General features: G+C 37.1%; 1 protein-coding gene across 2 annotated transcripts in view; it reads left to right on the forward strand.

Annotated features, from left to right (window-relative positions):
* LOC105620558 (sodium/potassium-transporting ATPase subunit alpha) overlaps positions 1 to 14,558 on the forward strand; it is a 16,153-nt gene extending 1,595 nt beyond the window's left edge. The window contains exons 3-11 of one of the 2 annotated variants that reach the window (XM_012202049.1): positions 579 to 704; positions 983 to 2,383; positions 2,452 to 2,776; positions 3,254 to 3,490; positions 3,712 to 4,013; positions 4,988 to 5,082; positions 13,396 to 13,570; positions 13,878 to 14,110; positions 14,318 to 14,558. In XM_012202049.1, coding sequence (XP_012057439.1) covers positions 579 to 704; positions 983 to 2,383; positions 2,452 to 2,776; positions 3,254 to 3,490; positions 3,712 to 4,013; positions 4,988 to 5,082; positions 13,396 to 13,570; positions 13,878 to 14,110; positions 14,318 to 14,438 — 3,015 coding nt within the window. In that variant the 3' untranslated portion in view covers positions 14,439 to 14,558. Of the gene's footprint in view, positions 1 to 578; positions 705 to 982; positions 2,384 to 2,451; positions 2,777 to 3,253; positions 3,491 to 3,711; positions 4,014 to 4,987; positions 5,083 to 9,870; positions 9,966 to 13,395; positions 13,571 to 13,877; positions 14,111 to 14,317 lie in introns of both variants that reach the window. The other variant, XM_012202050.1, reaches the window with a different exon arrangement.
* Positions 14,559 to 14,753: the final 195 nt, after the last annotated feature.

Here is a 14,753-nt window from a genome sequence, read left to right on the forward strand (position 1 = left end):
TAAGTAGTAGTAGTATACTATATAGTAGTAGAGTANAGTAGTATATAGTATATATANANAGTANANANANNANAGATGAAGNTANAGATGANAGTAGAGAAGAGAGAGAGAGAAATAATTTACATTATTTTATAGTTTCGTCATTTCACACTGGAAGTTAGTTATTTATCAATTACCTTCGCTGACATTACATGATTTCAAAACATTCCTATCATTTTAATGTAATGCAATTCTATCTCATCTTACGGCTAGATATCAATACAGCTCGGTTCATCTCGCTTTTCGACGATATTGCAATCGATTTGTTCTACTACAAAGGCTATTCTCACTCGTCGCTGGGTTTTCAATCTCTTTTCAGATTCTTGTAATCCGACACGCTTTGATAATCTTCTACTTCTTTTCTACTTTGTTGTCAGTTATCAGAGTATCTTGATAATTAACGCGTCGCAGTAATATACTTTGTAATCGCTTTATAGTTGTATTAAGGTTGTGTACACATCGTCGATGTACAGGGAAGATATTATCAGAAAACATCTTTTGATAACACTCTTTTTCTCTCTGTCTGTTCCCGTTAACAGTCGCGGCGGAAGAATCCAAAGCGGAGGGGGGACAATCTAGATGACCTGAAGCAAGAGTTGGACATTGACTTCCATAAAGTCTCACCCGAGGAACTGTATCAAAGATTTCAGTCGCACCCCGAAAACGTAAGTAACATCATGTGATGAGGGATGATAATTTTTCGAAGAAATAGATTTTGATTCGAGATTGTATAGTGCATCGATCGACATTGACATGCGATCGCCGCGCCACTACGAAATAAAAATATTACCGATAGTTTCTCTTTTGCAAAAGTGGAATAAAATACAAATGGAAAGATATTAAAATGGAAATTAGTTGACAGCGTTGACCAATGTTAAATGATTGATAAATCAAATGGAAAGAGATGTATTAATTACTGATATTTATATAAATATAATAATAGGGCCTCAGCCACGCGAAAGCGAAGGAGAACCTGGAAAGAGACGGGCCGAACGCCCTGACGCCGCCGAAGCAGACTCCGGAATGGGTAAAGTTCTGCAAGAACTTGTTCGGCGGTTTTGCCCTCCTACTGTGGATCGGTGCGATTCTCTGCTTCATCGCGTACTCGATCCAGGCCTCGACCAGCGAGGACCCGAACGACGACAATCTCTACCTGGGTATCGTCCTCGCGGCGGTCGTAATAGTCACGGGTATATTCTCGTACTACCAGGAGAGCAAGTCAAGCAAGATTATGGAGTCGTTCAAGAATATGGTGCCGCAATTCGCCACCGTAATCCGGGAGGGTGAGAAACTTACCCTACGGGCGGAGGATCTCGTGTTGGGCGACGTCGTCGAGGTTAAATTCGGCGACCGGATACCGGCCGACATCAGGATTATTGAGGCCCGTGGATTTAAGGTGGACAACAGCTCGCTGACGGGCGAATCCGAACCGCAATCGAGATCGCCCGAGTTCACGAATGAGAACCCGCTCGAAACGAAAAATCTCGCGTTCTTCTCGACGAATGCGGTAGAAGGCACGGCCAAAGGCGTGGTGATCTGTTGCGGCGATCAGACGGTGATGGGAAGGATCGCAGGTCTCGCGTCCGGCTTAGATACCGGTGAGACACCGATCGCCAAAGAGATTCATCACTTTATACACCTCATTACCGGTGTCGCTGTCTTCCTCGGCGTCACATTCTTTATCATAGCCTTCATTCTGGGTTATCACTGGCTTGACGCCGTCATCTTCCTAATCGGTATTATTGTGGCGAACGTACCGGAGGGTCTTCTCGCTACTGTGACCGTGTGCCTCACTCTGACCGCCAAGCGAATGGCCTCGAAGAACTGCCTGGTGAAGAATCTCGAGGCTGTGGAAACTTTGGGCTCGACTTCGACCATCTGCTCGGACAAAACTGGAACCCTCACGCAAAATCGTATGACGGTGGCGCACATGTGGTTCGACAATCAGATTATCGATGCCGATACCACAGAAGATCAGTCTGGCTTGCAATATGACCGCACTAGTCCGGGATTTAAGGCGTTGGCGAAGATTGCGACCCTATGCAATCGTGCCGAGTTTAAGCCGGGCCAGGATGGTGAACCGATTCTGAAGCGAGAAGTTAACGGTGACGCTTCTGAGGCTGCATTGCTCAAGTGTATGGAATTGGCATTAGGCGATGTCATGGGCATTAGGAAACGCAACAAGAAAGTCTGCGAGATTCCCTTCAATTCTACTAATAAATATCAGGTATCCATACACGAATCAGACGATCCCAACGATCCTAGACATCTCTTGGTGATGAAGGGTGCTCCTGAGAGAATATTGGACAGGTGCTCGACCATATTTATTGGTGGCAAAGAAAAGGTAACTTATCTAATAAATTATCTATCTACCTGTATCTTTTTTCAATATTTAAACTTTTCATATCGTAGGTTCTCGACGAAGAAATGAAGGAAGCGTTCAATAACGCGTACTTGGAATTGGGCGGACTCGGTGAACGAGTGCTCGGCTTCTGTGATTATACACTGCCGTCCGACAAGTTCCCGGTTGGCTTCAAATTCAATGCCGACGACCCCAATTTCCCAGTCGACGGACTCCGCTTCGTAGGCCTGATGTCTATGATTGATCCGCCTCGGGCCGCGGTGCCCGACGCAGTCGCCAAGTGCCGTTCCGCCGGCATCAAGGTCATCATGGTTACCGGTGACCATCCGATCACTGCCAAAGCCATTGCCAAATCCGTCGGCATCATCTCTGAAGGTATATATTTTTGCACGTATATATGTGCCGATTTTATTATCACATTAACGATTGTCGGATGACGTTCGAGATTAGATACTGCGATAACCGCGAGATCTCCGAAGCTTTGTTCGCCCATCTCGATTATGATGCTTTTATGAGTTTAATCTCTTAATGAGATGTAACTTCAGATAATATATAAATCGCACTTAAGATTTACAACGATCTGATTTGTACACGGAACGTGGGGTAGTTTTATTGGAGGATAATACTGAGGATAATACTTTGCGTTGTAAAAATTATGATAATGTAGTAACACATGTTCAACTTGTTGATTGGCGATAGCGTAATTTTAATTAAAATGCATAGGATAATTATTCGCTATTAATAATCGTATTATTATTCTCATTTAAATTTTTTTATAAACAGCAAAGTATTAATCTTTTTTCATTTATTTCATCTATTTTTTTTCAATTTTATTGCCATTTTTCTTTTTAGGTAATGAAACCGTCGAGGACATTGCGCAACGATTAAATATCCCGGTATCCGAAGTAAATCCTCGCGAGGCTAAAGCCGCGGTCATTCACGGAACTGAACTCAGGGAACTGAACTCCGACCAATTGGACGAGATTCTCAGGTACCACACCGAAATTGTGTTCGCCCGTACCTCGCCTCAGCAAAAGCTCATCATCGTCGAAGGCTGCCAGCGAATGGGTGCGATTGTCGCTGTAACTGGTAAGTTACTCGAAGGAAAATTAATATGAATTTTTGCTTAGTATTACGAAGAAAATGTTCAGCTAAAATTAAAAGCTTCCTAGAATTTTTTTTGATTGGATTGAAACTCGATACACTAATTTATTTTTGATATGAGAATTATATTAATAGTGATATAATAATTGTTTATGATTGAAATGTGTGTGTGTATAAATTTATTTGTGTGTGTTTAATTTATTTAGGCGACGGTGTGAACGATTCGCCTGCTCTGAAAAAAGCCGACATTGGTGTCGCTATGGGCATCGCTGGTTCGGACGTCTCCAAGCAAGCAGCCGATATGATTTTACTGGATGACAACTTTGCTTCGATTGTAACAGGCGTGGAAGAGGGTCGTTTGATCTTTGACAACCTAAAGAAATCCATCGCCTACACCCTGACCTCGAATATACCCGAAATTTCGCCTTTCTTGGCATTCATTCTCTGCGATATCCCTTTGCCGTTGGGTACCGTCACCATTCTTTGCATCGATTTAGGAACTGACATGGTGAGTCATGAGTCAAATACTACATGAAAACGACTCTGATCGAGTAACAATATTCGGAAGAGATGTTCGTATTTCACTCTCTAAAACTTTTCCAAAGTTGCTACTCGATTTCCTTTTTATTGGCTAATTGAATTATTTCAGCACTCGTGTCTTCCATCATATAATAACTTTTATATGGAGTCATGAAGGTACAACTGTTTCTTAAAGATACCATCAATCTTTGACACTTATAATTAATTGATAGGTACCAGCATGATATGTTTGGAATACTACTCATACGATGATTGTTCAACAGTTCCTCGAAAATTTGTTCGACGATCTTCTTTTTTTATAGATTACGATGCATTTGAACCAGTCAAGGTGGTGATCAGCAACCTGCTATTCTCATCGATTAATCCTTGAATATTTTTTCCTTCCTTTTAGATTAATTGCGCTGATGGAGCTTGAGTAAAAAAACAAAAGCATAATTTAGATAAATTATCTTACAGGGATTAACAAATTTTTTTTTAATACAACAATAAACAAAATACACCAAAATATAAACAACAAATTTGCATTTGAATAGAAATAGATATTTATCGCAACGAGAGGTAGTTCAAAGTTTCTTTTCAGGAACTTTATCTCTGCGAGATAAGCTGCTTACTATTTATTCACGCGAGATATCGCAAATTTCCTCTAAACTTCCTTGATTCCTTTCAGAATCAATTTCTTAATCAATTTAGTTTTTTTATTTTTCAGTTGATTATCTTTTGTTTATTCTCTATGCTTCATTGTGCATAAGAATGCTGTCGATATCGATTCGATTGTAATCTTCTTAAGATTGATTTTGATATCAGATTGTATGGAAAGAGATTAATAATAAATTTTTAATAAAATGAACGACGCGACAACATTCTTACTTCAACATCATCCGAAGACATTCTTGTTATTTAATTGTGGCGTTATTACTGAGCTCTTTGATAATGTGACGTCAGGTACCCGCCATCTCGCTAGCCTACGAGGAGGCAGAGAGCGATATTATGAAGCGACAACCACGAAACCCCTTCACTGACAAGCTAGTTAATGAAAGGTAACACATCAACAATGAATATTGACAAGCTACAGAATGTCTGTAATTCGAAAGAGTCATCGGTGATGATACAGTGTATTTTCGAGGTATTTTCCCGATTGATGAGCTTAGTTTAAACATGTTTCAAAATCTCGATAAAACTTGCTAACTTTCTTAAAGTGAATTTCTCAAGTAATTGTTTAAGCTTTTTTAAGATTTTTTGAAAATCGGGTAAAGCTTCGGAAATTCAATCACACGGCGATCGCTCTCTCACTCTATTGGCTACATATTTCGTTTTTCGATTGATGACTTTAGTAGTTAGTGCGTTCTATCTTCTATTATATACGACAGAAAGTTTGATGCGGGAAAGCACATGCATATATTGCTATACGTCTCTTACTCGTTGTCGTTCGATACCTACGTACGACAGGAATTGTAAACTGAGAAGTAACAACGATTCGCGGGCAAATTGATTCCTCATATATAAATAATGTACTTTCCTTAATTTCTTTTTACTTTCGTTTTACACGTTAGATATTAATTTTACTGGATGATATTCATTATCTTTTGAGTTTTGTCTTTACAAATACTCTATGCAAAATAAAAATTTGCTTTTTTTCCCCTTTTTAAAATACTTCAACTATTTTGGTCATTGCCAAGGTCATTTGATAAAATTCACGCGATGTAGGGATTAATTTGCCAAGCTTATCGCTCATTGTCGAGTCGGACACGCTAGGACAAAACGTGAATAAGGTAATAACCTTAATAAGGGATATGGTACACGCAGATCAACGCATATGCAATGCTCTAAGGTGTGTTTGGTCGCTGGGAGACACGCGAGCTTTATTTTCAGTCTGTTCTTCTCTATTCGTATATCCTATACTCGCTCTAACAATAAGCTGGATTGAGTTTGGTTAAGCGACGCTTGCTCGTCTATGATTTGTTGTCGACCTTTTCAGAATTTTTATAAAATTCTGAAAGAATTGTATTGTTATGGTAATTATATTATTATTTTACGAAAAAAATAAACTCTTATAATATATGTTTCAATATGTCTATTCTCTTTTTTTTTTCAATTTTTTTCATCAAAAGTGAGACGATTTAATTACAAGACGGGCAATCGTGAATTTTTCCTTTTCAAAGAATTTTCTCTTTCTTTTATATTAACGGTCACAGGCGCTTCCATCATGACGATCCCATGACGGTCGTATTAGTATTGTTTCGTTACATCTAAGGTAAGCCAATCGCATTGTAAAAGCCTCTCTGTATCTCTCTCTGTCTCTCTTTCTCTTTCTCTCTCTCTCTCTCTCTCTCTCTCTCTCTTCTTTACATATCTAACTCTCTAATACTTAGTATCTCTATAGTTTTAATCTCCTTGAGCTCAATTTCCCATCGTTTTATAATTCCTCGCTGCAGTCGTCATCTGTCCTGGTTTGTCACTGGCTTGAGGTGTATATGGGTTGCTGAGACGTCCACGAAACATAGATGAACGTCGTTGTGAAGAATTCGCATGATCGGTCCCTTCAGCATTTTACTTATCTCGCCTTTTTTCCTCATTTGAAAATCTTTATTTTTGTTCCATCTTCCATCATTTAACCCTTTTATTTCTCTCTTTCTTTCTCTATCTTCTCTCGCGTGCGTGCACGCTGTTTTATGTATATGAATTTATTTTTCTTTTAGCTATATACTCTATCTCTATATTCTTTTCTCATATCATCTTTCATATTGCGCCCTGTCGCTGCAAGTTTCTGAGTTTTCCCTCTCTACAACGTGATACAAGTCTCAAGGAATGCAAGGGAATTTGTATATTGTATTGTGAATATTGTGTGATGTTTATCATAAATGTGCAACTTACACTTTGCGAATCCGCTCCGCGTCGTTGTCGGTATTACAAAGATTTGAACATAAAGATTGAACGATAAGAAAGAAAATTTCGCACGTTCTGGAAGCCCGAAATGTTTTCATAGAGTAAACGGTAGTGCTCTCTCTCTCTATCTCTCTTTTTCCGTAGACATTTGAGTAGAACAGCATTACGATATAGAATAGAATTGTCATTCATACGTCGGTTTGCATATAGGAAACGTGTATTTTTTCTTTTAATCTCTTTCTTTTTTCATCATTTTTCTCTACCTTTGTCTATCTACCTCCATTATTCCTGGCTGCCTTTATTGTCTCGAGCCAGGTTTTATCGTTACTGCGCCTCGCTCAAGAAAACGAATTTCTTTTCAATTTAGAATTGAATCATTTATTACGACTTATTGTTAGTGAAAATTCACCTGATAGTCTGTACTGAACGCGGTGTACGTATGAATGAACAAGAACGTGATTGTTGCGTGCCAAATTAAACAGAATCACAACTTTGGTGAAATTGTAGGATATTATATCTAGAGATTTATTTATTTGCTTCTCGCAAATATATAAATTAATATATATATATATATATATATATATATAAATTAATTTTAATAATTTTATGTAGCAAATAAAGTTATATACCTACAATCAGCTGAATTGATTGAATCGATAGATGCAGAACAGCCGCAGGTTTTGTCGTGTAATTTTTACACCTATGTGACGCGCATTGCATATCTTTTTTAGTTTTTTCTCTTTCTCTTTTTGCAACAACAACTTTTTTCTCTTTTCTTCTGTAGAATTTATCGGATTTTTCTTAGAAAAATAGGCTCTGCATCAAACGATTCATTTTCTTCCTCTTTCATCGTCGTTGAGCAACGATCGTTCTTAGTCATTTCGTAATTTAGCAAGTTTCGTCGACGCAATCGTTTAGGGAAAGCAGAATGGAAACGAAGATTCCAAATGCATCGCAAACTGCATATTAATAGTGGAAATTAACAAATGTTTCGTACTGGTCGACGAAACTTAAGTTTTAATCAATTAGTTAAATTCTAATCGATCTTACACGTACATATATCGCATATTCCTGAAAGAGCATTACCACAAATAAAAAAAACGAAATTTTTGTAAAAGAATAACTTGACACGCGATTTTCTAAAGCAGCTAAGATAACATATCATTTTTTATTTCAATATGAAAGATTTTCATATACTGTAACTCATGTAGTAGCATTTCCTACAATTACAAAGGTGAGAATAAAAAAATTGAACTTGTTTGAGTTATGGCAATCTTCTTTCAGGAGTGGTATATGGTATATTATGTATATAGATATGTATATATATTTACATTAATCTTTGATGCTCAGTAATTATTACTATTATTATTCTTGTCCTCGTCTACTAGTCTTATTATTATCATTATTATTACAACCACAAGCCAGCATCGTTATTTATAGTTATGAATTTTTATTGCCATTACTATTTTATCTACTATATCACAGCTGCCGCTGCTATCTCTATATATTACTACTATTATACTATACTTACTATTTACTTATACTGTTCGTTACTTGCCACTTATCACCGCCAAAAGAGAAAGACACTTTTGTACATTTTTGAGCGTCATGAACTTTTCTTGCAGTTTTTATTCTTTACAGTCCTCTCACGTTTTATTCTGTAATGCGCTGCCTACTGCCGCTGCCTTCTACCCACTCTGCGACTGGCAACTTTCTAATGGGTGCTGAAACGACTGATATACTTTTACAAAAACATTACTAATCGGGGGAATCCATATGTATATGTTAATTGGAAGTAGGAAATTGCCGTGATAGCCCCTTCGTGCACAAGCGTAATTTTATTGTTTGAAAATCATTTGATGACTCGTTAGAGAGAGAGTTTGATAGCATATTTTTTCCGATAATGTGATACAATGAGAAAACGATTATGTGCATCAAGGGGTTGCGCCGCAGTAATAACGAAAACAGTGCTTGAGGTCGTACTCAGTTAAAGTGCACGAAAGAGAAGGGATCTTTTTCATCTGCGTTTCTCAGAAGTGTTCGATGATGATACTCACTTATCTTATTTATATTTAGCCTTTTGAAATTTGTAGGCTTTGATAATGTTAGCTTTAAAGAAAGTTTTTGTTATTTCAATATGAATGAAAAATTGAGTACTTGTAGCGAATTTTGTAGTATACGCAACAAAACTGTTTGCTGAAAACTGCTATGATGTTGAAATTATTGTAAATCTGTAACTCTTTATCTTCCTGTAAATGTATATAAGTATATGTGATTCATTGAGCATCGCTGAGAATAATTCAATCGTGAGAGTCAATGGTAACAAAAATGATTGGAGATTCGCAGCGTAAAAATGTTAAAGTGGAAAAAGGACGGAAGGTCCGCGTATATAATTCTAATCCTGATCTTTTTTCACTTGCTTCAGATATAGCACAAACGATTTCTTTCTCTCGGGCCGTTTCTAGGCCGTCTTGTCTAAACGCAGCGCCTAATCCAATGCACAAATACACTCGCCAGTATTCGCTACCAGGTCCTCTTCGCTACATTTCGACGCAATTTTCTAACGCATTTTTACGGCACTATTTTCTAACGCAAGAGCAATTAATTTCTAATTGTAAGACAGGCTGCGTTTAGGATGGAACCGGTCGAGCATCTTGAAAGATTATCTTTTCGGAAGTTTCTCATGAAATTCCCGAATTATGAAAACGTAATATTGTCGGTAATATACATTATATTGTCGGTAATATACGTGATCGACGCTAAACTGTCTTGTGCGATCTCCAAATCTCTCTGTCTCTTTCGCTCGCACTGCGCATACATACACATTACCGAAAGTGTATGTGCATAAAGTACCAATAATGGTATAATATCTCTTGCATATAACTTCTTTGTAATGCGGTGAGGGGTAGTTAGCACACTTTCTAATCAGTGGTGGATGGCAGGTGCCGGCCATCTCGCTAGCCTACGAGGCACCGGAGTCGGACATTATGAAACGGCAGCCACGCGATCCTTACAGAGACAATCTAGTCAACCGAAGGTGGGTCTCCCAATTACCCACCTAATAAAAGAAACCAACAGAAACCTATTGCACTTACGTCCGTACCGTGTCAACTCACATACACATTTTTACCGTTGTCACTACTATCTACTTGTTTTCATATACACACATAAAACACACACACACACACACACACACACACACACACACTCTCTCTCTCTCTCTCTCTCTCTCTCTCTCTTTCTCTCTCTCTAGCATATCCGCCAGGGCCGTCAGACGTGATTGATCCTTTGCTTGACAAGTAGAAACTCGAAGCAATAACCGGAAAATTCGATTCCCAGCATGCGCGAATCTTGCCTGATGTTCTATTAATACTGATGTACTTAAAGATAGATTAGAAGCGATAGATTAGCTAGTATTTGTCCAACAAAGGGTTAATCGATAGTAACTACTACTGATGGTGAAACATTGGCGTCGCGTGTGAACAGAATAAAGTGCGTTTTGCGATGAGTAGCGTGTAATACATAACGTCGCGTTTTCGATAATAGTTGACTGCTCTGACGATAATAAATCTTATACATATACGTACACACTTACATAATACACACATACTTATGAATGTGCTTGTGAACCGAGTTAGAAGTAATCAGCCATCCTGGCATTGTCTAAGCGTGCTGCACTCTATTCACCTGCATGATGCAGTAATAACTGTTTTGGGATGACTATTGTGCACTTCTAACTTGGATCACAATGTATACACATGACACCTGATACATAACAATACTTAACAGAGTGTCTACTGATTTTGGCGACATGATAGAGTCACTGTCTACTTCTCTTTTTTTGTGAAAATTTATTTTTTTGTAAAAACGTTACACACTTTTTAGCTGCAGAAGGGAATCGCTCAAAGGATAAAATTATTATGTTCTGTAAAGTTTTTGAGATTATCATTGGTAAAACAAGAAATCTTTTCTTTCTTTTTTTTTGAAAGATCTTGGTTGCAAGTGGAACACACTCGGTAGACACTCTGTGTTAGCAAATAAACGACAACCGACTTTAAAAATCTAGTTGATTAGCATAGAGCACAAGCAAGTTTTACCTATAGAGAACAGATGTTGAGAATGCCGAATGCTTTTTTTAGATACACCTAAAAATCCGATCAACGACTAACACTGCGATCATCATTTAGCTTCAACTATATACATGTTACTTTTTCTAAACGTTGCACTAGATGTACGCGCGCAAATTGCGGGCGAAAACACTGGAAACTTCATTGCTGTCAATAACTGATTAGTTAATTATTATAGACATTAGATACTAAAAAATTGTACATTCAAGAAAACTGAAAAAAATTGATTCATATTGACAGCATCGCTCCTTAGTCTGCCTTTGTCTGGCTCAATAGATCTAAATTTATTTTTCTGGAAATTTATTTTATAATAAAACAATATATATATATATTGGAATATATAAAATTTTATTTATAAGATTTTTAAAATTTTTTATTAATGAATATAAGAAATATGATTTTCTGATATCTTTCTGATTTTATGGTATCTTTTTACGTTAATACATATCTGATAATGTAAATGTCTTATGTATATTCTATCCTATACAAATTTTGTAAAGAAGATAATAGAGACAAATTTCCAGAGACAAATGTAGGTCTAATGAATATCTACGGTAAACAGAGGATTAACGTCGTCGGAAAATATTCGCTGGAAAAAAACAGCGAATTCGAGCTACCGACGAGTTTTCCGCGGAGTGCACGTTTCGCCTCGAATGTTCTCTTTTTCGCTATCTTTAATCTTTTACTTTCTTACACTTCTCATTGACGTTAGACAACAAGCTCAATTGTGGGAGTCACCGCCGGGAGCAGCTTTTGAAAACTAACAACTCGACATGCACGGCTTGGGCAGCCTCTTTTTCTTCCGCGAATAACGCGGATCCATCGCGGATCACGTTGCAATTACTGGCTTCTGCCGCTTTATCGCATTCGACGATTGCCTCAACGTCGAGAATTTAATTGTATTGTCCGAGCTGCAATTTTTTTTCTTTATTTGACATTGCGATGCCTTTGGCACGCTTGCGCGAACACTAATTCGCTAATTACTCTTCTACATCTTCCACTGGATCTAACAAGTCAGTTACCGATTCAGTACGACTAATTTAACTACAATTAATCTGTCGCAATTGCATACGACTTGCTTCCTTAGCTTAACTGCGCACAAATACTCGCTGCACGTTTTTCGTATTAACTGCTTTCATGATAATTATATTATATAATTATATTTTACGCGATTTGATTAGTAACAGTAAGTTTAATATTGATAATATTTAGCTGCAGGGAAGAAGCAAACGCTACACTACAGTTGCGATCATATCAATAGTCTGGATAATTATAAACTGTCATATTAATAGTCCAGTTAATTGTAAATTGACGATTATAATTGCACTTGTGATTTAAAAAAGTAAGAAATGTATCTATCTTTTTAATTTTGTTTACAATTAGCATTAAATTATATTGCTAAACAACCTTTTAGTTAATTTACTAATAAATGTTAATATAATATTATTATTTACAATATTATATTGATGATAACGATGGAAAGATTTTTTTAGCCAGATTATTATGTTGAATCGCATTCAGCAGAGATTAAATCTGTGTCGTTTGTAAGATCTTAAATATGAGATATAAAATCATATTTAAAGTATTATTTATTATGGACTTGATACATCTTTTTGATATAAATTTTTGATACAATATAACATACTTACGCCAATTAATAGATTCCTTTGTTGTAATATTAACTTACAAATCAATCTAAAAAAAATGTAGGATTAAGCTTTGGTAGTGTGAAATATTAACTGAGAATGAGCAGCTTTAATGTGAACTGTGCAGCTTGCCATCGTGAGAATTGGCAAACAATAGCTGTATCTACTCGTCTGTCTGTCTGTCTGTCTGTCTGTTTATCTGTCTGATCTGTCTGTCTGTTTGATCTGTCTGCTCTGTGTGGCATGCTTCACTGTCAAGAATCGATCATTAATAATCTACCTATTGGTAAGTAATCTGCATTTTGCCCCTAACCGGTAACTATGGCTTTCATAATTTTAACACGAACTTAGATTATTAGAAATAACATCAAAGTTGGACTATTGATGTGACGAAGATTTCTTAGATTCCGAAGAATTCTGAAACATATTACTCCTTTTTGCTATTCAAAATCGAAAAATTTGCCAAGTGTAAAATTCCTGCAGATGCTAATTTTCTTCGATTGAAAGCTTCGATTAAGTTGTATATTTATTCTTTTCAAAATTTGAGGAAATCGTCCTTTAAGCATAAAATGTTCGCGTTGTTTTTAATATGATGAATCGAATTCTGCAAAAAGGATTCTTCGAAAGCTAACATCGAGTATATGAGTAGTTGCGTAGGGATAAAAAATTCATTGACGCATTCATTTGTATCTAGGCTTATTTCGATGGCATACGGTCAAATCGGTATGATTCAAGCCGCGGCCGGCTTTTTCGTCTACTTTGTCATCATGGCTGAAAATGGTTTCCTGCCTCTGTATCTGTTTGGCATTCGAAAGCAATGGGACTCTAAGGCTATCAATGATCTCACCGATAGCTATGGTCAGGAATGGGTAAATATGATACGATAGACCTATAGAATCGATTAAATATCGAGAAAAATTGAGATGAGCAAAAACTGATATTTTATTCTCAATAAACAAAGTCGTCAATCGATAAAAAAATATATCACGTAAATATTCTCCAGATTCATTCTTAAAATTATTTCTAATATAATATTTACAAACTTCTTAATTATTTATAGAAAAAACTAATTTATGTTAGATATGAATTCGGAATTTCTCGACTGACAATGAGTTACAAAATAGAGTAATTAGAAAAGTAATATATGACTGATGATCTAAATTAATTTTTTTACAGACATATAGAGACCGTAAAACGTTGGAGTTCACCTGCCATACAGCTTTCTTCGTGTCGATCGTAATTGTGCAGTGGGCTGATTTGATTGTTTGCAAAACACGTCGCAACTCTATTATTCACCAAGGAATGAGAAACTGGGCTCTGAACTTTGGCCTCGTGTTCGAGACCGCCCTCGCTGCGTTCCTAAGTTACACGCCCGGTATGGATAAGGGTCTTCGTATGTTCCCACTAAAGTACGTATTTTTTATTCATTTTTATATCTTTTGTCGTGTGTAATGTGTAACAAAATAATTTTATATTTAATATTTTGGTCATATATTGTATATTTGCTATAATCTAGCACACACATATATATAAAGATTGCAATATTAATGTTAGCCATTGTATTATAATGCGACACACATAAAAAAATAGCAACATGTAATTCATGTATGTTGCAGATTCGTATGGTGGCTGCCAGCCCTGCCATTCATGTTTGCTATTTTCATCTACGATGAAACGAGACGATTCTACCTCCGTCGAAATCCAGGCGGCTGGCTTGAGCAAGAAACTTACTATTAGACGCAAAAAAGATTAAATCACACGCATGCAGAACGCGCGCGCAAGAAGATGACTGAATGAATGAAAGAATGAAAGTGAGAGAGAGAGAGAGAGAGAGAGAGAGAGAGAGAGAGAGAGAGAGAGAGAGAGAGAGAGAGAGAGAGAGAGAGAGAGAGAGAGAGAGAGAGAGAGAGAGAGAGAGAGAGAGAGAGAGAGAGAGAGAGAGAGAGAGAGAGAGAGAGAGAGAGGAGGAGAGAGAGAGAGAGAGAGAGAGAGAGAGAGAGAGAGAGAGGTAGAGAGAAGGTAAGGAGTAAGAAGGAGAGTAAGTACGAAGTA

The sequence above is a fragment of the Atta cephalotes genome (assembly GCF_000143395.1).
Source record: "Atta cephalotes unplaced genomic scaffold scaffold00027, whole genome shotgun sequence".
NCBI lineage: Eukaryota > Metazoa > Arthropoda > Insecta > Hymenoptera > Formicidae > Atta > Atta cephalotes.